This window comes from Bison bison, unplaced genomic scaffold, assembly GCF_000754665.1.
Source record: "Bison bison bison isolate TAMUID 2011002044 unplaced genomic scaffold, Bison_UMD1.0 scf7180017864300, whole genome shotgun sequence".
Lineage (NCBI taxonomy): Eukaryota > Metazoa > Chordata > Mammalia > Artiodactyla > Bovidae > Bison > Bison bison.
The window spans coordinates 2,332,325-2,360,182 of NW_011494872.1; the positions used below are offsets into that span (position 1 = coordinate 2,332,325).

A 27,858-nucleotide genomic window follows, 5' to 3' on the forward strand; every position below is an offset into this window, starting at 1 on the left:
TGCCGGTGCGTCCTGCGGAGGGAGACAGAGAGGGACAAGTCACAAGATGAAACCCCGGAGGGCCCGACAAAAATCCCTTACTTCTTCCTGCTACTATGAAAAGAGACATAAAACCCCTACGTGGGCCTTTCGAAGTAAAATCAAATTATCTTACATGATGTGCATAAAATGACTATGACCAAAAAAGGGGCTAAAAGAGAAAGGAAGCTTTCGGCCACAGACAGTGTTGCAGGATGAATTCCTGAACCGGGCAGAACTGAACACACTTCTTTTCATAAACTGTGTATGAAGCTGTGACTTGCTGTTCAGGTATCCATTTTCGGTAGTACTGGACGGAATGTATGTACTCACAGCCTCTGAATCTTAACAACGTGTGTCAATTATTTAAGAAAGGCTGTTAGACTGCTACAATTAAATCCATATAAGTGACGAGAGTAGTTATAGCTACAGACTTTTGTAAGCTACCATTCACTTGCAATTTATTTTTAAATAGGAAAAGTCTGAAAAGATATGTATAAAAAGAACCTTGGGCACATGCTATGAAATATCCTGGGCAACAGATCAAAATTACAAATATAAATTTAAGAAGCGTGCAGACACATTACTACTGTACCGGAGTAAGCTGACCTCTATCTGTTGTTATTCAAACTTTTTTTTTTATACTTAAGAACTTTAAAGCACTCTCAGAATTTTGTAAACAAAGATGAAAGACTTTTTTTTTTCCTTCTAATTCCTCTTATACATTTTAAAGCAAATATACATTTAATTCCAGGCAATTTCTTATAAAGAATTTCACATAATTAAAAAAAAAAAGTATATATGAATATGCCACAAACAGATGGAAGGACGTAACACAGGCAAGTTCAGTTTTCAGTGATGGCTAGTTGGCAGGAAGTATAGAAGAAAAGGTCATCAGCACAGTGAAGGCAGATGCAGGCAAGGGTGGAAGTGGAGGGGTTTAAGTGTCACAAAGAAAGGGTCAAGAGCTATGGTGCCGTAATGAGTGACAGTGGCGAGAGCTCAGGAAGGCACAACACCACAGCGACACCTGGAGGCAGACACTGAACAGCGACCTTGTCAGGAGCGGAGAAGGTGGCGCGGACCCTCCGGGGGCAAGGTGGTGCATAGAGCAGAGTGTTCTGACACTAGGGTGCTCGCTCGAGCGGGAGCGAGCGGGATGTTTCCCCCTAAGGACTGGCTGATCAGTCGCTCTCGCGGCTGCGTATCCCCTTCTAGAAAGACATGGTGGGAGAACCCTAAAACATTAGGGTCAGAAAAGATCTTCAGTCAGCAGGTCACATCCACTTTGATACCAGCACATCTGTCCAAGGAAAACCTGGTTACTCGTACAAGACAGTGATTTTTAAAACCCAGGAGCAAACCCATCACAATGTTACTGAACGGGACTTCACATCAAACCGACGCGTTATTGGGAACGTGCACGCCCAGCGGTCCTGAGAGAACCCATCTGCGTTCCTCCAGGGAGACAAGCCTTCAAGGCCCACAGGGCCGAGACTTCGGACTCTTGTGTCTTACTGAGCTGATCTCTGGTGCCTGGAACACAGCAGCACAGAGACCAAGACCTCAGTAAAGAGATAAGGGCTGCACGAGTGAGCACCATCAGGACAATGAACCGGGGGAAACTTGAAGCACTTGCCTTCAAAAAGGAGCAATACACTCAGCACATTCTCAATGTTCATAATTGTACTCTGCAATAGGAAGTTCCTACCAAACAGCAAAGGGAAGCTGTCTTCTCCCATCCAAGTACTAACCAGGCCCGACCCTGCTTAGCTTCCGAGATCAGACGAGATCGGGCGCGTTCAGGGTGGTATGGCCGTAGACGGGAAGCTGTCTTCTGAGGTTAATTTAAATAGATCAACAAATTAAAATGATATAAGGTAGAGAATTCTTTGCTTTTGAGCTGACTAAATGCGAGTGGCTGATATATGGATAAAAACACATCCTCTAATGCATAAAAGTATCAGAAAGGATATTTGTCCATATATTGACAGCTATTTTAATATAGTGTTCAAAATTATTCTGAAGCCAATTTCTAAATTAAGGATTAAGAATTAAAAACTGATGTTTACATGTGAATAGATGTATGTATATATTATATATATACTTCTTTAAAACATGTACATTTTTGCTTTATCATTTTTTATATTTTAAATAAAGTGCACATTTAAAATACCTGATCTGTATTATTTTTCATAGTCACAGAAGCCAAGAAATAACACTTCATCCTTTTGAAAACAATGCTGTAATATTCAACTAAGTAATTTAAAGTGGTGAGTTAAGAATCCATACTGATCACTACAGGAAGTAGTGGTACATTAATTTCCAAGTGCTTTATTCAGCTTTCATTTGGATTGACAATATTTCTCTTAAATAGAATATCTTCTGCAGCTGTGATTATATTGATTCACGGTATATCCTCTATTTTCAAACAATAAAATGGGAAAATGTCAGATTTTAGAGCATAAAAAGGTACAGCTTGGGTATCTAATGTGCATTTAACTTTTTTGAGCTCTGGATTAATGCTGCATCAGACCCTAAGGCATATCCAGAAACCTTGATGGTCATTTTGATTTCTGAGTTAATGGAGGAAAGCCCTGGCATTATGTATCAAAACTGTTCATTCATTCTGGATTGACTTCTCACATGAACTCAGCTCTATATAATTAACTTACATGGGAAGGATCAAGGTATGATCAAGTCCTTTCCAATGATAAATAATGAGTTTTTATCTATTATTCTTTAAAAGTCATTATCATGAGAATAAACTTCAACACTCCCTTGTACAAAATACACTTTAATGTGGTTTTAAAGTTTAATAATATAGTTTTTACCCTAGTCCAGACAAATTTCACAGATCTTGCAATTTCACTAAAATCTTGCTTCATTTCTTAATGCAATTCATAAATTAAAAGAACTTCCTAAATGCAACCTGAAACGTAAATAAATTATATGAGTCTATACGGCCACAAAGTAAATGACAAAAATATAAAAAGCACAGTTTGCTGGTGGTCCAGTGGTGAAGACTGCATTTCCACTGAAGGGGGCATGGTTTCAATTCCTGGTTGGGGAACTAAGAGCTCCCATGCCTTGAGACATAGTCAAATATCTATCTATCTATTTAATTTGCCACTTATTTTGTATAAATATAGAAAAGTAATTTCAGGGGCAAATAAGTGCAAATTCATTTCTCGATGAATGTTACACAGATCCTCCCAAACCAGGAGCTTTCAGGGCCCAAGAATAGTGTGCCCTGTTGGGGGTTAATTACTTAGCCCAGGGCTGTTTTTCCTTTGAAACCAATCACAAGTCCCTCAGGAACAAAACAGCTTCTGATCCCCCCCACCCCCTGCCATCAATAACTAGTATGGAAGCACTGACTCTGAGGAGGAGTGGAAACTGTTCCGCCTGAGGATAAAGGAGGCTGGATCACAGGAGCGAGGCAGAGGGGAGTGACAAGGCAAGGGCTAGAGAGAGACGGGCCAGGCTTTGGAGAAAGAGATGGTGAAGCCAAGTTTGTTTCATAGAAGAGGAAGGAGGGTGAATCAGGAAATTCTGAGGTCCAGGAGTGAGATGGGAGGTAATCCAGACTTTTCCATGAAATGGGATGTGCTGAGAAAGTAAAGGTATCCGAGGGAAAGAGACCGGCAAGGAGCAGGACAGAGGATGGACAGGGAGTGAATGATGGAGAAGGAGGGTGATGGGAGCTAGTGTTCCTCACCAGGCATCCACGTGGTGCCGTCTGCATACGCCAGGCTCCATCGTGTCTGTCTGTGTACATGTGTGTGCTGTGGTGTACATATCACATACATACACGTGTCCTTTTTTTGCATTCTCACAACAGCTCTTCAAAGTATTATCATTCCTATGTTATAGATGGGAAAACTGGGGGCTTGTAGTGTGAATTGCAAAAAGACAAATAACTAGCTTGATTAAGGCAGGACCCACAGAGTATATGAAGCGCCAACACTGCTCTCTTTTCTGCCTTTGAGACAGGACTGGCTTCTATTATCATGAGATGAAACGTGGTAATATCGATGTATTGTTCATCTTGCAAAACAAAACATAAATGCATGTCCAGTAACAGATTGTTTGACAAGATTTCATAGAATTCTATTTTGAGAGTTTATAGGAACAAAATATATGGAAAATGGTATTTAATGAACATCAACTCTGCTTCATATGTCTACACATAACATACTATTGAAATAATAATAGTGAGGGTTCTAGAACAAAATATGAATTCAATCTAGCTACAACTCCAGTTCACTGTCTCCAAACGAGTTTCTAAATATTTACTGCTGAGTTCAACCACTGCCTACTCTCTTCACTTAAGACTAGTGTTCCTGAACTAAAGTTAATATTTCCCCACCAAAATCTTAGCTTGTTAGACATTTCTGTTGCTGCAAGAAGACTTGCAGTACATTGCTTCTATTGCTGCTTAAAAGTAGAGTCCTTTTTAAAAAAAATTACTTGTTAAAGGATAGACATGCATGAGGTACTTAAGGTCACCATGGTTCCTCCCGTGGTGACTGCCTTTTTCAGGAGCACCAGCACAGCAGAAAATGAATGTGTATGCAATTCTATACCAACCCTGACCAAACGCCCCCGAGGGATCAGGATTCAGAAAGCAGGTTCCACAAGAAGAAAAGTCCCCAGAGCAGGACATGCAGCAGTCCTAACAGTCTGCAAAGCTCAACACACATGAGGGTGAAAAGATACACATTTATTTACTAAGGAGCTTCCTCACAGGGTCTGAAGCTCTACTTCAATGGTTAGGCATGTAAGTCAGAAATCAGTTCTGCCTTTCTTCTATCTAGAAATGGTTATCATAGCTTTCAAAACATTTTATTACACAGCTATTCCTGAAAAGGTCACTTTTTTTGAGGCCAACAAAGGGCCTTAAAAATTATGATCGTCACACAGCAAATTCTGCCTGAGGCCAAGATGGGTCTGTGCTGGGGCTCCTCTGGGGAGCCGTCAATTCCTGAGGCCAAGAATCAGTGTCCAGAGCATTCATACTGTGGCCTCACTCACCTGTAGCTGAACATCAACTTAGAAGGTATCGTCAAAAGAAATGAGTGCTAACGTAAACCTAGAGAATCCAGGCCAGTTCTTCTATTGTAATGAGCTATTCATCAATTCCCTTGAAAGCTAAGCATGTGACTTACACTCTAATAAAAATCAATGAGGAGCTTTAATTATAATCAAACAAATTCAAATACCTAACAGGCTTGAGTTTTCTACATGAAACCTACAAGTAAAGTAAGTAATGGAAAGAGTAATATGAATATGGCCCTTAGACTTCCCTGGTGGCTCAGACGGTAAAACGTCTGTCTACAATGCGGGAGACCTGGGTTCGATCCTTGGGTTGGGAAGATCCCCTGGAGAAGGAAATGGCAATCCACTCCAGTACTATTGCCTGGAAAATCCCATGGACAGAGGAGCCTGGTAGGCTACAGTCCATGGGGTTGCAAAGAGTCAGACACAACTGAGCGACTCTTCTTCTTCTTGAGCAAACATTTGAGACTAGGGGGAATGGAATCCCTTCTCTTCTTACTGGAGGGAAGATTTGTGATTATCCACACACATGTGGTGGCTCAGAATGTAAAGAATCTGCCTGCAGTGCAGGACACCCAGGTTCGATCCCTGGGTTGGGAAGGTCCCCTGGAGAAAGAAATGGCAACCCACTTCAGTATTCTTGCCTGGAGAATTACATGGACAGAGGACCCTGGAGGGCTACAGTTCATGGGTTGCAAAGAGTTGGACACGACTGAGTGACTAACAACGACACACATGTTCAGTGTTGCCAGGCATGACACTCAAATATCCCTTATCTGGAGGAAAACACGGTCAGTTGACTCTAGAATCATCTAACATTTTGTAAAACCGTATCTTACTGTCAAAAAACCTTGTTCATTGATTCTGGAAAATGACACATGGTAGATATTTAACTAGTAATTGTTAAATGAATTAAAAAGGCCTCAATGGAATATAATGAATATGTAACTTGAGGAAAATTTTTAATCTTGTGAAAATAAATGGGAGGAACTTACGTAATTTACAACCTGGCAAAGAGACTGTATTATAATTAGATTTATTGAGAGTAAAGAAAATGCAAACAGTTACACAATCAGTATTTTCATTACATTCTTCTCATCTATCATCTATCTAGCTAGCTAGCCATGTATCTATTTCTATCTGTCCACCTATGTATGAATGGGTGCTTGTATGCATGTATGTATGTATGCGTGTTGTTGTTCAGTCCCTAAGTTGTGTCCAACTCTTTGTGACCCCATAGACTGCAGCATGCCAGGCTTCCCTGTCTTCACTATCTTCCTGAGTTTGCTCAAACTCATGTTCATTGCGCCCGTGATGCCACTCAATCATCTCACCCTGTATGGCCCCCTTCTCCTCCTGCCCTCAATATTTCCTAGCATCAGGATCTTTCCCAACGAGCAAGCCAGTTATTCTCATCAGGTGGCCAAAGCATTGACCAACAAAGTATTGAGCGAAAAACACTCCCGCTTTTTCAGGAAATCTTGGTTTCTACTAGGCCATTATGGCAAACTAGGAATTCTGCAATGGAAAGCAATCCCTTCTGAATTATCCTGATGTACTCACTTGCTGCTGCTGTGCTCTATGTAAGTTCTGAGTCTGAAATTTCAAAGTTGCCTACTGAAGGTATTTTCTAGGGTTTTTTGGGGAGGAGAAAAAGTGGAAAATTCACTTTAAATTTTATAAAGTGAGCGTCATCATCAGTCCTTCCAATGAATATTCAGGGATGATTTCCTTTAGGATTGACTTGTCTGAACTCCTGGTAGTCCAAGGGACTCCCAAGAGTATTTTCTAGCACAATTCAAAAGCATCAATTCTTCAGCACTCAGCCTTCTCTATGGTTAAACTCTAACATCCATATATGAACCTTGTCAGCAAAGTGACATCTCTGCTTTTCAATATACTGTCTAGATCTGTCATAGCTTTTCTTCCAAGGAGCAAGCATCTTTTAATTTCATGGATGAACTCACAATCTGCAATGATTTTGGAGCCCAAGAAAATAAAATCTGTCACTGTTTCCACTGTTTCCCCATCTATTCACCATGAAGTGATGGGACCGGATGTCATGATCTTAGTTTCCTGAATGGTGAGTTTTAAGCCAGCTTTTTCACTCTCCTTTTTCACTCTCATCAAGAGGCTCTTTTATTCCTCTTCATTTTCTGCCACTAAAGCAATATCATCAGAATGTTTGTGGTTGTTGATATTTCTTCCAGAAATCTTGATTCCAGTTTGTGATTCATCCATCCCTGCATTTTACATGATGTACTCTGCATATAAGTTAAATAAGCAGGGTGACTACAGCCTTGACATACTCCTTTCCCAATTTGGAACCAGTCTGTTAGTCCACATTTGGTCCTAACTGTTGCTTCATTATCTGCATACAGGTTCCTCTGGAAGCAGGTATGGTGGATGGTCTGGTTTCCACAGATTGTTGTGATTAAGACAGTTAAAGGCTTTAGTGCAGTCAATGAAACAGACTTTTTTTTGTGGGGGGGGGGATTCCCTTTCTTTTTCTATGATCCAATGGATGTTGGCAATTTGATCTCTGGTTCCTCTGCCATTTCTAAATCCAGCTTATACATCTGGAAGTTCTCAGTTCACGTACTCCTGAAGCCTAGCTTGAAGGATTTTGAGTATTATCTTGCTAGCATGTGAAATGACTGCAACTGTATGGTAGCTTGAACATTATTTGACACTGCCTTTCTTTGGATTTGGAAAGAAAACTGACCTTCTCCAGTCCTATGGCCACTGCTGAGCTTTTCAAATTTGCTTACATATTGAGTGAAACACTTTAACAGCATCATCTTTTAGGATTTTAAATAGGTCAGCTGGGATTCCATCACATCCACTAACTTTGTTCATGGTAATTCTTCCTCCAACCCACTTGACTTCACACTCCAGGACATCTGGCTCTAGGTGAGTGACCACACCTTTGTGGTTATCTGGATCATTAAGACCTTGTTTGTATAGTTTCTCTGTGTATTCCTGCCACCTCTTCTTAATCTCTTCTGCTTCTGTTAGGTCCTAGCCATTTCTGTCCTTTATTGTGCCCATCTTTGCATGAAATGTTCCCTTAGTATCTCCAATATTCTTAACATTTTTTTTTTTCTTTATTTCTCATGTGTTCCCCAACCTGAACCCTCCTCCCTCCTCCCTCCCCACACCATCCCTCTGGATCGTCCCAGTGCACCAGCCCCAAGCATCCTTGAAGTGATATCTAGTCTTTCCCACTCTACTATTTTCCTCTTTTTTTTCTCTCTCTTTTTGCATTGTTCACTTAAGAAGGCTTCCTTTTCTCTCCTTGCCATTCTCTGCAACTTTGCATTCAGTTGGGTATATCTTTCCCTTTCGCCTTTGCCTTTTACTTCTCTTTTTTCCCTCAGATATTTGTATGGGCTCCTCAGACAACCATTTTGCCTTTTTCCATTTCTGTTTCTTTGGCATGGTTTGGTCACCGCCTCCTGTACAATGTTACAAACCTCCGCCCATAGTTCTTCAGGCACTCCTTCTGTCTTTATCTGTTTATCTATCTGTTTATCTATGTATCTATTTCTCTGTCCATCTGTGTTTTTATGTATGTACATATCTATTGAGGGCCTCCCTGGTGGCTTAGTGGTAAAGAATTTGCCTGCAATGCAGGAGATGACAGTTCAATCTCTGGGTTGAGAAGATCTCCTGGAGAAGAAAATGCAACCCACTCCAGTATTCTTGCCTTGGAAATCCAAGGGACAGAGAAGTCTGACCGACTACAGTCCATGGGATCACAAAGAATGAGACACAACTTAGCAGCTAAACCACCACTATCACCACTACTGGTCTATTTTATCTACCTGTCCATCTATGTAAGTATGTATGTATGTATCTACCTATCTATTTCTATCTCTATAAGATGGGTATGTATCTATTTATTCAGTGTCTCTGCAAAACTGAATTTCTATTCAGCACTTTTTTTGGCTCCTGGGATCCTTGTTCCATTGTAAGTTAAGTTGCCTATATAGTCCAAATCTCCATAGATCATCAGCCAGAAACCAATTCAACCTCCTCTTCACCCACGATGCTTGATGTGACTAACATCTACTCATTTTTCTAACCTCACCTAAGAGGTATTATCCTCTGGAAAGCTTTCCTTTTTTTGTTGCTCACTATTTATTCCTTGAACTGGACACGCAGCTTGGCACATATTTATTGACTGCATGGATCACTGAATTGCAGTTTCCCTGTCCACCAAGTTTCCTTCTTGTGACAGCCTTGTGGGTATTTCCCATCTACCCCTGGGTCTTTCAATCCACTTTCCAAAGTGTCGTTCAAGTGATCTAAAACTTTGGGACTCAGACCAATCATGTGGAGGGAACTGCCGTGGCTCAAGGAGTAATAAGGTAGAAGTTAAAATTCTATACCACAGCGTGTAAGGTCATTGATAGCAATCTCTAAGAATTTCTCCCGTGTTGTTTTCAGCCTCTCTCCCATCTCCTGAATCGTCCCCAGTAAACATGAGTTCCACAAACTCAAGAGGGTATTTCAGTCCTCAGTGTTTTCACATGCTGTTCCTTTCTCATAGAACATGCTCCTCTTGACACCTACTTTTATACACCTAGATTAGTTCATCTAATCTCACCTGCAGCCTCTCTTTTCCTTGTGTTCTCACTATGCCTTGTGTCACCGCTATGGCAGCTGTGACACCTGAATGCATGTATCCACTTACATCTATGTCACCCTGCACATTCTCAATACTGATGGGATGAGTGGATATATGTTAATTGGATTTTTGGTGTTTCTTTTTTACAGCTATGCAAAAATTCTGTTTGTATCTTGAACCTAAAAGCACTTTAAAATTTTATAAAAATTGCAAACAGAATACAAGAAATCACTTAATTTCTACATTAACTTAGCGAGTATCTTAAGTTGTAGTTATGAGTAGACTCAGATTATGCATTTGTAGAACAGATTTTAAAGAAGATGGCATCATTTGGATAAATAACAGACACTCAAAATACTTGCATATTTCAGGTAACATATTCATCAGTAACATTTCAATCATCTCAGAAACAAAATATTAATGTCTTAATATGTATATAGGACTACACTGCATTTAATCGTTTTTTAGTGATCAGAATGATCACTAAGAGAAATGCATGAGAATTTTCTTAAGCCCTAAGACTTAGGGGTTGCCTTCAAACTATCCATCTCTCATTTTTTGAATGAGGCTATCCCCATGTAGGAGATTTCTCAACAGGAATGTCTCTCTAAGCATTACAATTGTGTTTAAACACCAATCTTGTAAAATGAGAGAGGAGGTGCCCCAGAACATCTTAGTGAAACAGAAGATGCTGCACAGCACAACACCGAGCCTACCTTTCTGCATCAGAGGCAGTGCCTTTCCTAGTCTGGCTTTGGATGCTAGATCTTTCAGACTTTCTGGAGTGCCTGTGGAATGAAATGTTAAAGAAACACAAAATATATGATGAATCACGCTACAGTCATCTGGTCATCTTGTACAATGATAAAAAGCAACTGACATGGAAAATGGCAACTATTTTACTAAATGGTTTTGTCAATCCGTACTTTCTTAAAATAAAACAAAAATGAGAACGAGTGTTGTGCAGAAGACACAATTTCCCACCAGGAAGCACAGAAGCTGACACCCCACCAGTGTAGACGAGAAAGTCTACAGTCCTGATGTCAAGGAGACTCCTGCTGGCAACTGAGGTGGAAACAAACTCAATGGTGAAACGCAGTGATGAGAAACATGATGACAGTCGTGGTTTAGGTGCCGAAAGATCACACACAGGGGAAGTACTCTCCACCCTGAAAGTCTCAAACCTGATGCTACAAAGATGTTTTCCTTTGCTTTTTTTCTCCTCCAAAAATATGCTCTAGGCTGCTCTAGGGGAATGTGTTTGACATAAAGAAAACTATTTAAAAATCAACTATTCAAATTATTTTTAAAATTATCATATACTTTTGTATTTGTGTAGTATTTTAAAAAGCTAATCATCCATTGCAAACCAAAGAACTAATAAAGTTTGCAATTTACTCTATATTCTAAAAGTACTTATGTATATTGAACATTTGAAACTTGAAATGCATTTCCCACAGAAATAATGCTTATACATACAACTGACCTCCCCAAGGCAGCTTACATACATCTATCTATTCATCCTAAAATGTGTCTGGACTACAATACATTTGAAATAAATAAGAAATACTGTGGTCAAGAAGCTCACTTATTTAAAAAAAAAACAAAACAAAACAGAGAAACTATAAAAGCAATAAAGTTTATCCTGAAGGACAGAATTCTCCAGTATTCTTGCCTGAAGAATTCCACGGACAGAGGCGCCTGGTTGGGCTACAGTCTATGGGCTTGCAAAGAGTCAGACACGACTGAATGACTCTCACTTCAGATAACTGGTTGCCTACAATATATTTTTATTTTCTGATATCCTTTCCTTCCAACAATGTTAAGGAGAAAACTCTGCTTTTTTTTTTTTTTTTTTTGAGATGTTATTGGCATACATCATTATACTAGTTTCAGATGTGTGACATAATGACCACCCCAATAAGCCTGGTCTATATCCATCACCACTCAAGTCAGAAAATTTCTTCTGATGGGAACCTTTAAGATCTAGTCTCTCATCTCTATTCTTTTGATATATTAATGCCAGATGCTCTAAGTGTCCAGCACACGTCCAGTTCTGTAAGGCCCAGGGGTGCAGGAGAGCAGAGGAGTCCTGAGCACATGCCTGTGATCAATGAGGAAAGTCACTGATAGACAAAGATTTCTCCTGGAGCAGAGGGAAGTACCAGGTGCAGAGCAGGAAGTGATCAGGAGGGAAGGCAGAGGAAAGAGGTCTGCAGACCCAGGGGCCTGAGCTCTAAACAACATGTGGTCCATTATCTGGGGAAATTTATACTTGGCTCCAAGCTTCTCTGGTGGCTCAGATGGTAGAGAATCTGCCTGCAATGTGGGAGACCCAGCTTTGATCCCTGGGTCAGGAAGATCTCCCAGAGAAGGAAATGGCAACCCACTCCAGTACTCTTGCCCAGAGAATTCCACAGACAGAGAAGCCTGGTGGGCTACAGTCCATGAGGCTGCAAAGAGTCAGACATGACTGAATGACTAACACACACATGTTTGGTCCCAAGAGTGTCCTGGGACCGAGAGAGCCAGAGTCCTTTGTCCCCTATGAGAAGTGTGAGAGCCAAGTGAAGACACAGAGTTTCAGGCCAGTTCCTGAAACTCACAATCACTAAGGGTTTTCACTCATTCATTGAACAAATACTGTGTTTATATGCCAGATGCTGCTCCAGCTGCTTGGGCTACATCTGCGAACAAGGTAGACAAAATTTCTGCCCTCAAACAATTTGTGTTTTATGGTAGAAAACAAACAATAAACAAGAACCCCTCAAACAAGTAAACTATATAACATGTCAGATCAATAATGAGAACAACGAGAAAAAGTCAACCAGGGCAACACAGTTCAGAGACGTGCCTGAGAGACTGGGTCTCAGATAAAAGCAGGTTGCAGTTTGAAGGAAGATGCTCTGGAAGTGTGTGTGGGTGCAAAGGGCAGGACCAGAAGCAACAGGCAGGCTTTTGTACCAACTTTCTACATCCCTGCAATGAAAAGGTGATGAGCATCCTTTAGACCTTCTCTGCTTTTCTTCTATCCCTAGTCATTGCTACAAAGTCAATGGAGATTTTATTTCCTCTATAAAACTTCCACTCTTCCTCTTCTCATCTCTAACATTTAATGGGCTCACAGGTAAGACTGATCATCACAGTGCCTGGTGATAGTGATGATGACAGCGCTGATATTAACAATATCAAATATCTACTAAGAACTTGCTGTCTTTTCTCATCTAAGCTCTCCCATCCAATGAAGGCATACTTCACTTTCATCCTTTTAAGAAGCAGCAGATTGAGGCTTGCAGGGGTGAAGTCAGTTGCTCTTACATGGACCTTGCCTGTCAAACCCACGACGTAAACTGAGAGTCTATAATCTCAGTATCTGGGAACGTGTTGCATCTGTGGCACAAACGACACTGGATCGTGGTAGCTAAAAACACGGATCCCAGAGCAAAACTGAGTTTATTCCCCACCCTCTTTCTGAATGATGAAAGAGTGATTTTCGCTGGGTGATTTTAGTCAATTTACTCAAACTCTATGTGCCTCAGGTTTCTTCTACTTGCAAAGTGGCAAAAATACTATCACCTCACAGATTTGCTAACTCTGCTGCTACTGCTGCTAAGTCGCTTCAGTCGTGTCCGACTCTGTGGGATCCCATGGACTGTAGCTTACCAGGCTTCTCCGTCCAGGGGATTCTCTGGGCAAGAACACTGGAGTGGGTTGCCATTTCCTTCTCCAATGCATGAAAGTGGAAAGTGAAAGTGAAGTCGCTCAGTCGTGTCTGACTCTTAGCGACCCCATGGACTGCAGCCTACCAGGCTCCTCCATCCATGGGATTTTCTGGGCAACAGTACTGGAGTGGGGTGCCACTGCCTTCTCCCTTGATAACTCTAAATATGTCAATATTACTATTTGTATTATAGTATTTGTAGTATGACACAGAATAAGCATTTTAGTTTTAGCATTACTTAGAATAGCAAGAGATCAATGCTATAAAAGTCTTATTTAAAATGATAATAATATGTATTTGTTTCCCTAAAGTAAAAACTCTTACTCATCTATAAGAGTATCAACCTCAGGTCAGTGCCCCATAACTAGATGATAAATATTCACACAGAGGTTCATGTGTCTAACTTGTGTTTTTGCTTTTGTTTTTAACCCTCTATTTAAGGATGCCCCTTTTTTCTCTTCAAATGCTACAGACAATTACTCTATTGAAGATTCTTCTAAAGATTTCTACAAAGAATATGTCCTTATAATTTTTCTAACCACTTAAAAGAATCCTGGAGTTAAGTTAAAATGACATACACTTGATTGTAATAATCCAGTGTAAAGCAAGAATAGAGAAGAAAATAGAAAATTCTACTGTCTTTTCTCTGAATATATTGTACATTGTAAAGACAGATTTTTCTTGGAATAGTTTTGTGATGTGTAAACGTGCTTGTGCTCAGTCGCTCAGTCTTGTCTGACTCTTTGCAACCCCATGGACTGTAGCTTGTGAGGTTCCTCTGTTCATGGAATTTCCCAGGCAAGGATACTGGAATGGGTTGCCATTTCCTACTCCAGGGAATCTTCCCGACCCAAGGATTGAACCCACATCTCCTTCATTGGAAGGCAGATTCTTTACCACTAGTGCCACCCGGGTTAAAACCATCAATTTATATTCATGTACTGTTTTCCTGAAACTACTGGCCACAGAATCATAAAAAAGGATCACAGTGAAAAGAAATACCTTCTACCTTACACCATTCTTTCCTAAGCTCTTTATGGGCAGGTATTGTGTCTGTAACATCAACACCCAGCACATAGTAGCTTCTCATTAAATATATGTTAAATAAATAAGTGGTTTAAAAAGTAGTATTTTGAGTATGCTACTGGAATTTAAGAGTCTAAAAGATTATAACAAGTAAAAATCTAACTAGGACTATACAATTCAGCTTATATCAATCAATTTAGACATACATTGTTTTCTGATCATCAGTATAACATAAAATACCATATATAAGAAACGCATTCTGGTTACTGCCTTAGGCATAAGGAAGAGTTATCACTACTGGCCCAACGCATGTTCATCATGATGCAACCAGGCAGCATGGACTCAGTTTAGGGTCTTAAGCCATGTCAGAATTCAGCTAATCCATCTACACCCACCTAAATCTACAGAAAGGGAAATGAGTCCCAGGAAGGTTGAGTGACTAGTTGAGGGAAATACAGGCCACAGTCAATTGGTGAGGACACTGCTATCATGGCCCACGATCCTGCCCTTCTGCCATCCAGCAACTCTGAATGATTTGATATTCATTGAAGGGATACCTCAACAAAATCAAATAAAAACAGTGATAGCATTTCCATCATGTCTTAGCTATTTTGGGTTCTAACATGCATTTTGTTACATTAAAATTTTTAATGATCTTTTATTATTCTTAAAGAATGTTTCTCTGGTTTAGGTATGCAAGAATCAGAAAATCCTCAGTTTTTTTTTTTTTCTTAATCACAACTTATAGCTGTACGATTTTGTGCCCAGTTCTTTAAAAGCTATAAAGGTCTATTCAAATATGTTATAACAACAATTATATCATTAAGTGGAAGCGAGAGAAATAATCATAAGAGTGGGGGTGTTCCTAATCAAAGTTAATTTTCTGGACGTCCTATTTTCAATTATCATTCTCTATTAGATTAAGTGTGAAGATTCATAAAATGTACTAATGAAATGCAAGGCAATTGTTAAAAATCTGTCTTTGTGATATTTTCCTTTCCTCATCAATAACTAGGCTCAATTAGAACAATTCCCTGAAGACACTGATAAACACCACTTTTCTAAAGATACTAAAATTCTATTAAAGTGAAAAATTAACATGTTAATAAAATGAAAATATAATATTTCTGCTTTGGGGAGTAATAAGTTCTACCACATAATGTTTTAATTATAATTAACACTGATGTCATAAGAATATTTCTGTATATATTCTGGTTGATTCTCCAGATGGTCTGATGTGAAATGCAAATCTTCATCATCATGTTGTTTCCTCATAATTTTGGGAAGAAAATATTAAATTTAGATTAAGAATCTACTTAAGCAATGTTCATATGCAGTAAAGATGGATGCATACAATTTAGATACATTTACCCTTTTGCTTATTATTGATATTTATGTATATGACTACAGCCATTAAAAAGACTAAGTATTTTAGTATATGAGTATATTTCATTCCTTTAAATAAAGGACATTTTTGCAAAGCATAGATAATAAGTATTATGAAGCAAACAAAAATGACTAGTAATATACTGAATTTACAAGTGGTTCTATATTAACTCTGCACCTACACTGCAAAAGTATGAATTCTGGAAGTGGAAAAGTGGATAATTTCTTTATCCTAGAAATATTTCCAGTGGAGAAAGAAGATCCATCCACTTCGAATAAGAGGAACCACATGATATTTTTGGTTAAAAATTCCTTGGCAAGTAGCTGCTTCCAAGTTGCAAGTGTGGGCAACTACAGAAATCTGGTTACTTGCAAAAGAAATTAGAACTAGAACAGCAGAGTAATTCAAGAATTAATCTTTAACACAGTGGGATACTTTACTTTTTCTAATAATTAAAATCACAAAAAATAGTGTTATTCCATTCATATTTCCCATTTTATCAAAGTCACATCAATAAACTGCATCTTTAAAAATATCATGTACAAAAATATGTACACGCATGCAAAAATATTTTTAATCAGAACATTAGAGTCAGTACCTTCAAGCTAGTGAAGCATTAAAATACATCTTAAAACGTACTAAAAAAGAAAATATTCTATCAACTCATGTTTATTAGAATGGTCACTATCAATTTTTAATGTATTTAAAAAGAATATATGTATCTTCCTGAAAAAACATTTACCAAAAAGTAATTTAGATGATAGTAATAATGATAGTAATTTATACTTGCCTTTCACATTTAAATATGACTGATTCAACTGTGAGTACTGAACTCAGAAACTTGACGATTTAGGGTTCTATTAAAATACGTTTTTTCTAACTTGCTATTCATAAATTTTGGTTAAATATGCAGCCATAAGTAGCTCTGAATTTATAAGAGAATTATGTATACACAGGTTCATAAAAGCTACTGTTTATATATTAAAATAATGCCATTTACAAAGAAATACTTTGTTATTGGAAAGGTGATTCTTAGAAGTTTCAATATTTTTAGTAATAAAACTACAAGAAAATGTACACTAAACTTTACGGTAAAAAAAAAAAGCTAGGGCTACAGATTTACGTATTTTTTCCTCATCATTGTTTTAAAAAAATCCTACAACTTCTAGGAAATTTTTTTGATCTAGATAAACATATTCCATGTTAATTCCAAATAAAGCTATTGTACCACTTGAAATGACATCAATATTTTTTACTGTTGAAATTAAAATTATGGAGAAATGGTACATTAAAAATTTTGTGTGTGTGTACATACGTTATGTGAAACAAGACAGCAAATCAATGCTTTCTAACTCACGAGCAAGCTCTCTTAATCAAATATTTACCTCTTTTATTACTATACTGTTTTCAAAATAATCAAGTATGCAGGACATCCAATGGCTGATAACATAAACTGTCACTGATTTTAGAATATTTTTTTAAAGTTACCCATTTCCTAGTGCAAAATTTATCTGATGGCAAATTCTTATGAACATTCACTATCTCCAAATCTGATGCCATGTTCACTTAATTTGCAAATTTTTCTAAATTAGTAAATAAAGCTTATAAGAGGTAAAAAGGAAAGCAAGTATTAAGTGTTTGCTCAGGTTACCAATGGATTTTTTTTTTCTACATCAGCTGATACAGTAATTTCTCTCTAATTTTTATGGGCACTTGTTACTCATATTTTAATAAAAGTATATTTTAAATACTATAAATAATATTCTGTTCCCTACAGTAATAAATCATAGGATCAAGCCATTTAAAATGTATTTCCCTTTGTTGAACCCAGAACTTACTTACAAATAAATTATAATAAGTAAAATGTATGCTCAGAATTACTTATTAGGAATAAATTATTATTTATTAGTAAGAGTTTCATTTAATAATCTTATCTAAAAGGACTATTTCTGCTTCTAAAATCTACCTTTACAATGATATATACAATCTACTAAATCAAATGTCAGAGTTAATTCAGGTTATTAAAAAACAACTAATTTTCAACTAATCCTCATCTCACATAATGTTAAGAACTGAAATTATTATTTGGATTTCCATGTTGCTTATTCTAAACCCAGTTAAACTTATGTTTATATTCATTACAAAGAGCATCATACTTAATCGTCTTATACTCTGGCAGGCATTATATAAAATGAAACCCAGAACAGCCTTTCATAAAAGGAAATTTTATTTCCTTGGTGTCCATGACAGTTTTTCTTAAACACTGCTGTGATTCTAGGCATTAGAACAGTGCACATAAATAAGCACACAATTAATATTTGTTGAATGGATGAGTAGCACTGTGGATGCACATTTTAAATTTTAATATACATTATTATTTTATATTTTTATTCAAAAAGACTTTATGTTTATAATAATGTTCAGATTGGAAATTTTACTAATGTTTCTAGTCTGATTTCTATTATCCTAGAAATCAGACAGCAGTAGAAAACATTAGATTTACATTTCAAATATGTAAGTCATATTAAGGTCTTAAAGATTTAAGCATAATAACATATTTGAAAAACCTCCATAAATATCATCTTGGGGTCCAACATTTGTAAGATGACTTACTCATTTTTTTCTGAGTGATGATGTTTAGTTTTTCTTTCAAATTGTAATCCTGACGATATCTTGACAATTTACAGATACAGAAAATAAATCATATCACTCTTAACTAAAGGTACAATTACTTTACTATATACACACATACTAAAAGATAAATTAATAAAAACCTGTGTGCTGGCATGACTCCATATCTGAGATACCCCATCTGCTTATCTGCTTAATAAATGTTACCCGTGTGTTGATTGAATTTCTGCTTCACCCGAAGCAAAACAACCAAAACGCCCGAAGCCTTTCATGGCCAGTTGGGAGAAGATATGCGCTATGTATAACAACTATCACAAAATAGGAGAACGGGGCCAACTCTTAATACAGCCCAGAAGGAAAACAAAGCAAGGGAAAAACACACTTCGGCACTTACGACATCACAGCACGGAGTGGGTTCAAAGCACTGATGTTATTTTCAAAAACCTACCTTGATGACTGACCCTAGCCCTTGACAATATTTGGCTTAAAAACACAATATTCATAAAACAGGTAAGAACCAGGTATTCTACTTTAAATCAGGGAATATATCTAAAAGCCTAAACTTCATCATTGACAAAACAAGATGGTGAAGATCAAACCATCAATCAGGACCACAAAAAGAATAGGCTCTGTGATAGTCTTTAAAATATCTTAAAGCACCTGAGAATTTTAGTCAAGTGTAAACAAAAGCAATAGTTAAATATGTTTCTAGAAAATTGAAACCCTGAAATAAATGCTCATTAAAAGAAAATTCTCCCACTGGACCCAACGTTCTTTCTTGGAACCACGCCCTGTGCATACAACTTTCATTTCAGAAAATATTCTGAGGTGCTTCATCAGAGGTGGACGCATTCAGTTTTGGAATCTCCACCTCTTGGGCTCTGCCCCCCTGAAAGAAAGGCGCAGTAACCACACGCGTCTGGCTACCCTCCACCTGATGGCCTGGCAGCCTCTGGAAGCCACTTGTCTGGGAGGAGGAAGTACCTGTCATTCTCCGGAGACGCATGCTGGATTTGAATCCTGGGGCTAGGAGGTCGTCTCCTATCTAGGGAGGGGGACCATCTACCCCTGTTTGCCCAATGAACAAGACAGGAAAAAACAGGACATTTAGTAACTCCTAAAGTAAAAGAATATATGGAACAAGAGGACTGGAAAAGCACCCCAGAAAGGCAAAGTGTAGGCTTTTGCTTCATAATGTATTCTTCAGTTTTACAAGCCTTGGAAAGATAAATGATAATGCTGTAAGGAAAGAAAACTGGTAGCCTTATATGTGAATAGGGAAACTCATTTGGGAAGATGTCTAAAGTATAGTAAGTGTATTTTTTTTTTCTTTTCAATGTGGTTGTGTGTGTTTGCCTATCTATAGACACATATCTCTATATATGTATGAGATATATATATGTATATGTATGTACATATAATTTTACATATATGTATATAAAACTTTATAAGTATGCATGGTTAAGAATCTAGCAGATGTTGAACAAAATAGATTTAAGAAGCTGCCAGTGCTTACTTGATACAAGGTCTTGAAATTACTGGATTAAAGTGGCAAAGATGAGGTATGTACATTTGATACAAGGCAGAAGAAATAAATGTACTCTCTAGTGTAGAAACAATGACACGAAGAAATAACTCACAGAAATGCTACTAGTGACATCTACATAAGTTTCCTTGGCGAAAACTGAGGGTTAATAATTGAAATTAAAATATTGTGAACAAAATCCACTGATGTATAGAAGTGGGAAATGCAGATAAATGCCACAGTAAAATAGCATTACCTTTAAAATAGTCTGCTAATCTTAACTTGCAAAAGGATCTATCAGTGAGCTACACAGTTGTTTTCTTATTTCAGCATTTAGAAGAATACTAATTTTTTATGATTAACAATCAAATGAACTTTCAAAACTTGGTTCATTTTTTTGTTAAGCTATCTTGATATTAAGTCTGTGTAACTACAAATTACAAAAATCTGGGCAAATACTGAAAAGAGGCAGTAAGGGACTAAACAGCCCTATTTTGGAAATTTTAATGTATTAGATATGCACATTGCAAGCAGGATAATTTCTCTGCATACTGGCTTCCTCATATGTAACAAAGAATCACTGAATGATGTTTAAGGCTCATCTAACCATAAGATTTTATAACAATCCAAAGAAGATCAGTCGTAATATCTTTTAAAAGCCATCTTTCCTTGCCGTTAATAGCTTGGCTTCCTGGATTTATCAATCTGCACAAAAGCAGCAGAGGGCTACAGACATGACCAGGGTAGCCTTGGTCAGCAGGCTCTCATCTCTGAGAGCCCCCAGGAAACCTGTTCATCATCTCTCAGCTTTGGATGGATTCAAGGAGGGCTGTGCACAATCAGTACAGCAAGTAGAGATACTCAGTAGCAGAATTTGGGCACAAGACAAAATTGTGTGGCATGTCCTCTGTAATGTGTTACACGTTTGTGAAGGCAAAAATAAAGTTGCATTCAAGTGAGTTAATTATTTTAAATGATTTAAATAGCTGGTCAATTCAGTTGGAATGCTTGAAAAAATATCTTTTCACTGACTTTTGCTCTGCAGACACAATAAAGAAAAATATTTCTAAAGTTTTTAAAGAGAATTACAGCTATAGTGTTTTCTAAATGAAATTGTACTCAGTCATGAGAAAGCTTAAGGTGTTCTTTGAAAATACACATATAGAGTCATTATGATTTTCTTTGAACAGTTGTGAAGGAATAAATAGTATTCACTCAACAGGATTATGAATAACCTTGCTTCCTGAGGCAAAATTCCAGTCCTTGTGTTTATTTAAGTGCAAAAATGAAAGAAAATGCTATAATTATGAAACATGCAAGGAAAGCCATGGGAAGAGAGACGTACATTTAGAAGCAAGCCACAGTGAATGCAAGCTATTAAAAGGGAAATTCTGAAGAAACATTTAGCATCATACATTTATATCTGTACACTCAAAGTCCTTCTGAATATGCTGATATGTAGTCCCAGTAAAAGCAAGGTTTGCTTTTCCCTTGTATCTTGGATATGATAAGAGCAAGATCAACTTATACCTATTTTTTCCCCCAAAGATCAGAGATTACCTAAGTTTTAATAACATACATTTATGAGCATTAAATATACTAATGTTTTATATGTTTTTAAAATGTGTGCAACTTCTTTCTCTGTTCCTACTGCCAAACAGATGAAGAGGATCAAAGTTAGAATCTTTATTCGTTATTACTGAATGAAACACCTTCCACATGCATTTTCATGCTAGAAGTGAAAAAGGCACGCTACGCTGGGGGCATTCATTGCAAATCTGAACTACAACAGCTGCTTCTTTATTTCTCCTTCCAAATCATCTTGCCTGCAAGTTACATTAATAATGCTTTAATCTCAGATACTTTAAACTCATTAATTCAGGAAGTCTGTTTACTGAGAGCTCATCCTTTTCACTGGCCTCAGAACAGGGGGCAAAGGTCCCTCTGATGGCTGTGGGACTGAAGGAACAGGCTGCAGAGGAGGTCCCTAAATAAGGGTCTACAAAGTTTTGTTTGGCTTTGTTTTGGCAGTGATATCAACTATGCACAGCACAGAATAAATAATGAATAAATATTTGCAAATATTTAAGTAGATAATAAAGAGGATAAGATTTGAGGTTTGGGGGTAATACTAGTAAGAAATGAGAAACTAAACTGAGAAATCTATAGTGGTGAGGCAATACAAGGACTTAGAACTGACTGTCCTCAGCAAGCAATCAAATGGTTCTTATCTTGGGGCTTTTCCCTACCATGGATATACCTTAAGCCAAATGCATGTGTATTTAAACGTGTAACTAGTATTTATGCTTGCATGTGTACACAGCTTTCAGTGGTGCACAACTCTTGGCAGGGCTGCTTTAGTTACCTGAAAGAGAAAGTTTTTGGAAATGCAAATCCTTCATTCCATAAGCAGCACACATAAAAAGTATCTGTAAAGTTCTGTAATATTAGAAACCAAACCTGACCAAAGGAGAGAATTGATTACATTTATTTTTATGGTCTATTCCCATTATTCATGGAGTTCTTTAAAACATTTTCCCCAATACTATTTAAAATTAAAATTAATATAGGTACTTACATTTTGGAATAAGGTTTATCTATTTCAATTCAAGTTAACAGTTGCTAAGTTTTAGGCAGGAACTTCTTTATCTTAGGCCTCGTGTTTTCACATGGAGGGAAATTCTTTCAAGTCCTGCCTTGGGTGTCTGTCCACCACAAGGAGGGAGTAGGGAAGACTTTGTGGTAAAGAATCAGGCACAGATTACTTAGCCCTCTCTGATTTCCTCTTTCCAAATCAGTCTGACTGCAAAACAGCAGCCTTTTGCTGAGCCATCAGGAAGCTTACGGCCTGAAGTCTGGCTCCTGAACTTGTTCACTGTATCTATGGTGATGACTACATCTCCCACCTTGCAGTTCCTGGGTCTAGTTCACAACTGGACACAGACTTCGGAGCAGAAAATAGGGAGTGTTTTTTAAGTGCCCTCAAATCCCCAAACTGAGCATTTACTAAGTAAAAATAATAATAATAATGCTATTGCAACAAACAGCAACGACAAACCAGATATGATCCCTGCCCTCCAGGAGGAAAATCTAGTAAAAGGAAAAAAATACTTGCCTAAGTGAAACAGAAAGTATGCAGTACTATGTGAATCCAGAAAACAGCATCGATAATTCTGCTTGGCAGAGAAAGGGAAGTGGGAGGGAGGTTAGGAGAAGTTCTACAGGAGATATGGTTATTTGACCCCCTTTTTGAAAAATGAGGATAAAAACAAAAAGAAAAGAGTATTTTAATTGTAACGGAAAGACAACTTCATATGAAAACTAACAGAATGATTAGTAGAGCTTATGAGAAATTTAGGGGGCAAGAATGACACTGGAAGTGGAGGAGGACTTTGGTGTAATCTGTTTTGAAGATTCTTGAAGGAGAATTGATAGGACTTTCTGTTTTACTCAATGAGACAAAGGAGCAGGAGACGTATTTCCAGATTATGTGGATGGTTACATGTCAAATTTGTCAAAGCACGGGGACATGTCAGAAAACAAAGCATTTTGCTGTCAAAGGGTGTGAGGGGAGACAGTGAATTTGATGCCTGCAGGGTCTGCCAATCACTGAGGAACTTAGGCATTTTCAGGGGAAGGTCTGGCCTGACCAGCTCCAGTGGACTGTGGTCCTCATATGTATTAGTGTGAAAACTTTTGATAGACATTGAATTTCAGAGATGGGATGGGTGAGCAACAGAGGAAAGGTGAGAGGGAGACCGGGGGAAAAGAAGCCTGTAAAGGAGACTGACTTGACACGGAGGCGTTAGGGAATTTGTAGAGTGTGCTTGAGAAAGGAAAGATTCTAGAGGCAGCAGTGACTGTAAGATGTTGTAAAATGCTGCTGTGCCGGTAGAGGCCAAGGTAACCCATGGCAGGGTTTTAGCAAAGTGGCGGGACTGCAGAACTTTCTGGAAGGTACAAAAAAGAGGTGGCAAGTATAGACTACTCTCTGATGGACTTTAGCAAGGCTACGGTTTCTTCAAAAGGTCCAAGAAGATAAAACATCCAAGAAAAGGATTCATTCTCCAGTGGCTCTAAAAATCAGTGTTTCCAGATACATAAGCGACATTCTGTTTGAAAATCTGGGAAAGGAAAGGCTAGGAGCAGACATGTAACTCACTCCTTTGAAATCAGGTACAAGGGGGAAGTGATGACCTCAAGCTGACCTTGACACAGAGAAAGGAAAGTACAATGACCTTGACTGGATCTCCTTGTAAACATGCAGTGGTATTTGCTAGAGAAGAGATGAAAGCCAGCCATTTCTATTAGACATTTTCAGTTGGGTATAACCAGTCTTTCGGATTATCTTTCATTGTAAATGAACCTCAATTTCTTGACTTATGAGTCATGACTGTATGGGGCTAAGGGTAATATGTATTTTTTCTAGTTCTGTAATCCTCAGAATACATAACAGAGGTGCTCAAACACGGAAATGACCTCCTTTGAAAACAGGATTTCCATTGGCTTATATGGAAATTTATCTCTTAACCTGGGCCAAACCATTCTCCTAAGGAAGACAAGGTCATTCTGACAGTCTGGGGGTAGTTCAGGAGAAGAACATGCTAATTGTACCTGCTGCTCCTGTATCTTGGAATCGTTAGGGATGTGTGACAGTGAGTGTTGACTCAGCTTTAAGAAGTTCATGCTTTGTACTAACACAGAACTTCCTTTGCTCCCAGGCTTAGTGAGGAAACTTCAGAAAGCCTCCTAAGTAGGTAGAACACCACAGAAATGGTCATGGAGATGGTTTAGAATCAGCAAACTGCTTCACCTAAACAGGTGATAAAACTGTGGAAATGCGGTGCTATCTCAAGAAAATGAAATTATACTTCTAACAACTTTTCTCTAACATTGTGCCTACTACGTACGTATGAGGCATTAACCAGCTCTCTGCTCCATCACAAGAGCTAAGTAATCTGGAAACCCTGGAAGCCTCCCCAGTGTTTTCACGTCCCATCTGTGGATGGACAAGTGCATCTTCCAAAAAGCACAAAGCCCCCACTGCTGGCCCTGTTCTGTCCTGTCTTGAGCTGTTCAGGGGTCTGAGCATGCATGAGCAGCATCTTCCACACCAAAACGCATCTATAATGTCTGCAAACTTCCTGATGAAAACTCTTCTCATTTTAGTTTCTTCTTGACAAGAAACTGACCCCAGTAAATTAAAGATCATTAGTAATACTGATTCTTGAATTCTCACCCCTTTTTCATTTTAATGGGAAACTTCTCTCTTTTTTTCAACACATAGAGTGAACATGAGTTTCATGCATATTTTATCTTCTTCTATCAAAATTAAGTATCACAAGTGAGTGTACTCAGACTTAACTATGGCCTGTAAAATAACTGTGGCTGGATTATCTGCCTAGAACAGGTTGGCCTGTTCTAAGGGTATTATCCGAGAGATTAAATTCAGCAGCACAAGGGTTTGTGAATTCTATAGCTTCAGAGCAACAATAGAACACGTGCTAGACAGGATTCAACAAAAGAATGACATGTCACTGTCCAATGCAGTGGCCACAGAGCACTGTGAAAAAGGGAAAGCAGAATGTCTCACTAGCAGTTTTTAATTGATTATACGTTAAAATGATAACAGTTCACATACATACTAAAGTACTAATTTTACATCTTTAAGATGGCAAGCAGAAAATTTTAAATTATGCTTGTGACTCAAATCCTACTTCTAAATTAGAACTAATACAGATGATATTTAAGATGTCTGGGTGGTGTTTTGTCATCAGCAGGTTCCACTGACTCTTTCTACCCTTGATTTAACACCAACTCTAAACATATAAGGAAATAACAATATGTAAATAATATAAAATATTTTTCTTGCTACTCTTGTAATTGGGGGAGGGGAATATAAAACAAATGCAAACAGTGAAACAATTTCAATTGTGCTTTTACAAGAGCCCATAGTCATTTCAACTAAAATCTCTCCTATAAATGTAAAAAAATTACAAAACGTAAGTTAGATTCCATTGTTTTCTAACATAAATTTTTCCAATACAAAATAATACAAAATTCAAAAGCAGATTTTTTTAGAATAATCTTATGAAGACATTGAAAATGAATATTTGAAAATGAATATGTCTACCTGAATCTATTCAATTCTAGAAATAAATGTTTCATAAACAAATGAATAGAATCAGACTATAAAGATTGCTAGAGCAAAGCTTTAAATAGCCTCAAAAGAAGAGGAAAAGTGGGTTACATTAACAGAATGAAACATTTTTATTCAGGATTTGTGATGAGGTAGTATCTTATCTCCAGTGAATGACTTCTAATTGAAGAGAGATAACATTTATAATGAACACTATCAAGTATAACCAAGTTTACTGGAATAGAAAATTCCACCGGAAAATTAGCTGCTCACATAGGCGACAGGTTAACATGTGATCACTGAATACCTTTAAATTAAAATCAGACTTATTAATTGATCAGTTAAAAGCATTAAGCAAAATTATGTATGTGTGTATATAATGTGCATTTATTTTTGTAAAGCATCAGGAAATCCATGATAAACATACCACATTTTGTTGTCAAAACATAATTTAATAACAACATGATCTATATCAAAGAAAAAGTTGATTTAATGAGTGAATGCAGATGCACAAAGGAAGTACTCTATCTAAATAAGACTCTTGTTTTTGAGCTTACAGAAGATCGTTGTTGCACCTACAGAACTATTTATCAGCAGATCTACTACGTGATTTTCTCCTTCAAATAATTCCCTGTCCCCATAACCATATCAGCGTACTGAAGGCTCCCTGAGTAGACGTAAAGAAAACCACAGAAAGGCAACAAAAGGGAAAAGCAGCAGCCAGAAGCAGTTACAAATCACATCACGCCATTCGCAACGACACGCACGGAAATATGTGTATGTGTGCCCTCGGGCTCCCCCACGTACACATATGTCTCTGCATGGACTTGGACGGGAGGGAGGGGAGAGGCAGACAGTCGGCGGGTGAACATGGATGAGCAACCTGTGAAGCTCCGTGACACGAAACACAGTGATGGGAAAAAAGGTGACTGTACAAAATGATAGGAGAGTAAGAAAGTCTTTACTGTATACCTTTCTCGTTCTGGTGAATGCAAACTAGCATCTGGTCTCAAGCAGTTGGTACTAGCACTCCTCGCCCTGTCAAGGGAGGGCTGCAGGTCACTAGTGCCAGTGCATTGCGTCCAGGGTGGAGGAGGAGGACAGAGAAAACAGAGAGAGGAAGACCGGTTAGCGAGGAACCCATCCAGGCCTGCCCCTGTACAGAGTGCAGAATCGCTGCGCCGCGTTCTAAGGGCTGAGCACCGACAGGACGGCCATGCACAGTTTTGTTTAGAAAGTGACACTAAACAAATATTATGCTCGAATTGCTTTGCATAATTTTTAAAAGGGTCTCAGACGGAAATAAATAAGACTAAGTCACACCTACTCATGAAAAAAACTGGATACAGAAAGCACTGAAACGAAATGCCTAACACTCCATTACCAAGGACAGATGCCACACCAAAACAAAATGAAGGACAGCAGAGGAGGAAAATTTTACAACTCAGCTACTCTGGATCAAACACTAGACAGGGGAGGTGGAAGGTATGACGTCCAAACGTCCTTACCCAACCAGAATCTCATCAGTAAACCTCAGTGCTCTCGAGTGAAGACATTCATGGTGAAGGGTTTGGGTTTTGGTATGTGCAGGCAGAATTGAGCTCCACAAAGTAAAATTATCCAAAAATAAAATAAAATAAATTAATTCTCATAATTCAAATCAACAAGTAACATAGCAAAAAAAAAAAAAAAAAAAAAAAAAAAAAAAAATGACTAG

General features: G+C 38.0%; 1 protein-coding gene across 3 annotated transcripts in view; it reads right to left on the bottom strand.

Annotated features, from left to right (window-relative positions):
* The window catches only part of RIMS1 (regulating synaptic membrane exocytosis 1), a 182,409-nt gene that overhangs the window by 126,618 nt on the left and 27,933 nt on the right, over nt 1–27,858 (bottom strand). For 2 of the 3 annotated variants that reach the window (XM_010851269.1, XM_010851272.1), the window contains exons 14-15: nt 27,114–27,203; nt 10,429–10,500 (exon numbers count right to left, since the gene is read on the bottom strand). In XM_010851269.1, the coding sequence (XP_010849571.1) occupies nt 10,429–10,500; nt 27,114–27,203 (162 nt within the window). The remainder of the gene's footprint in view (nt 1–10,428; nt 10,501–27,113; nt 27,204–27,858) is intronic. The other variant, XM_010851270.1, reaches the window with a different exon arrangement.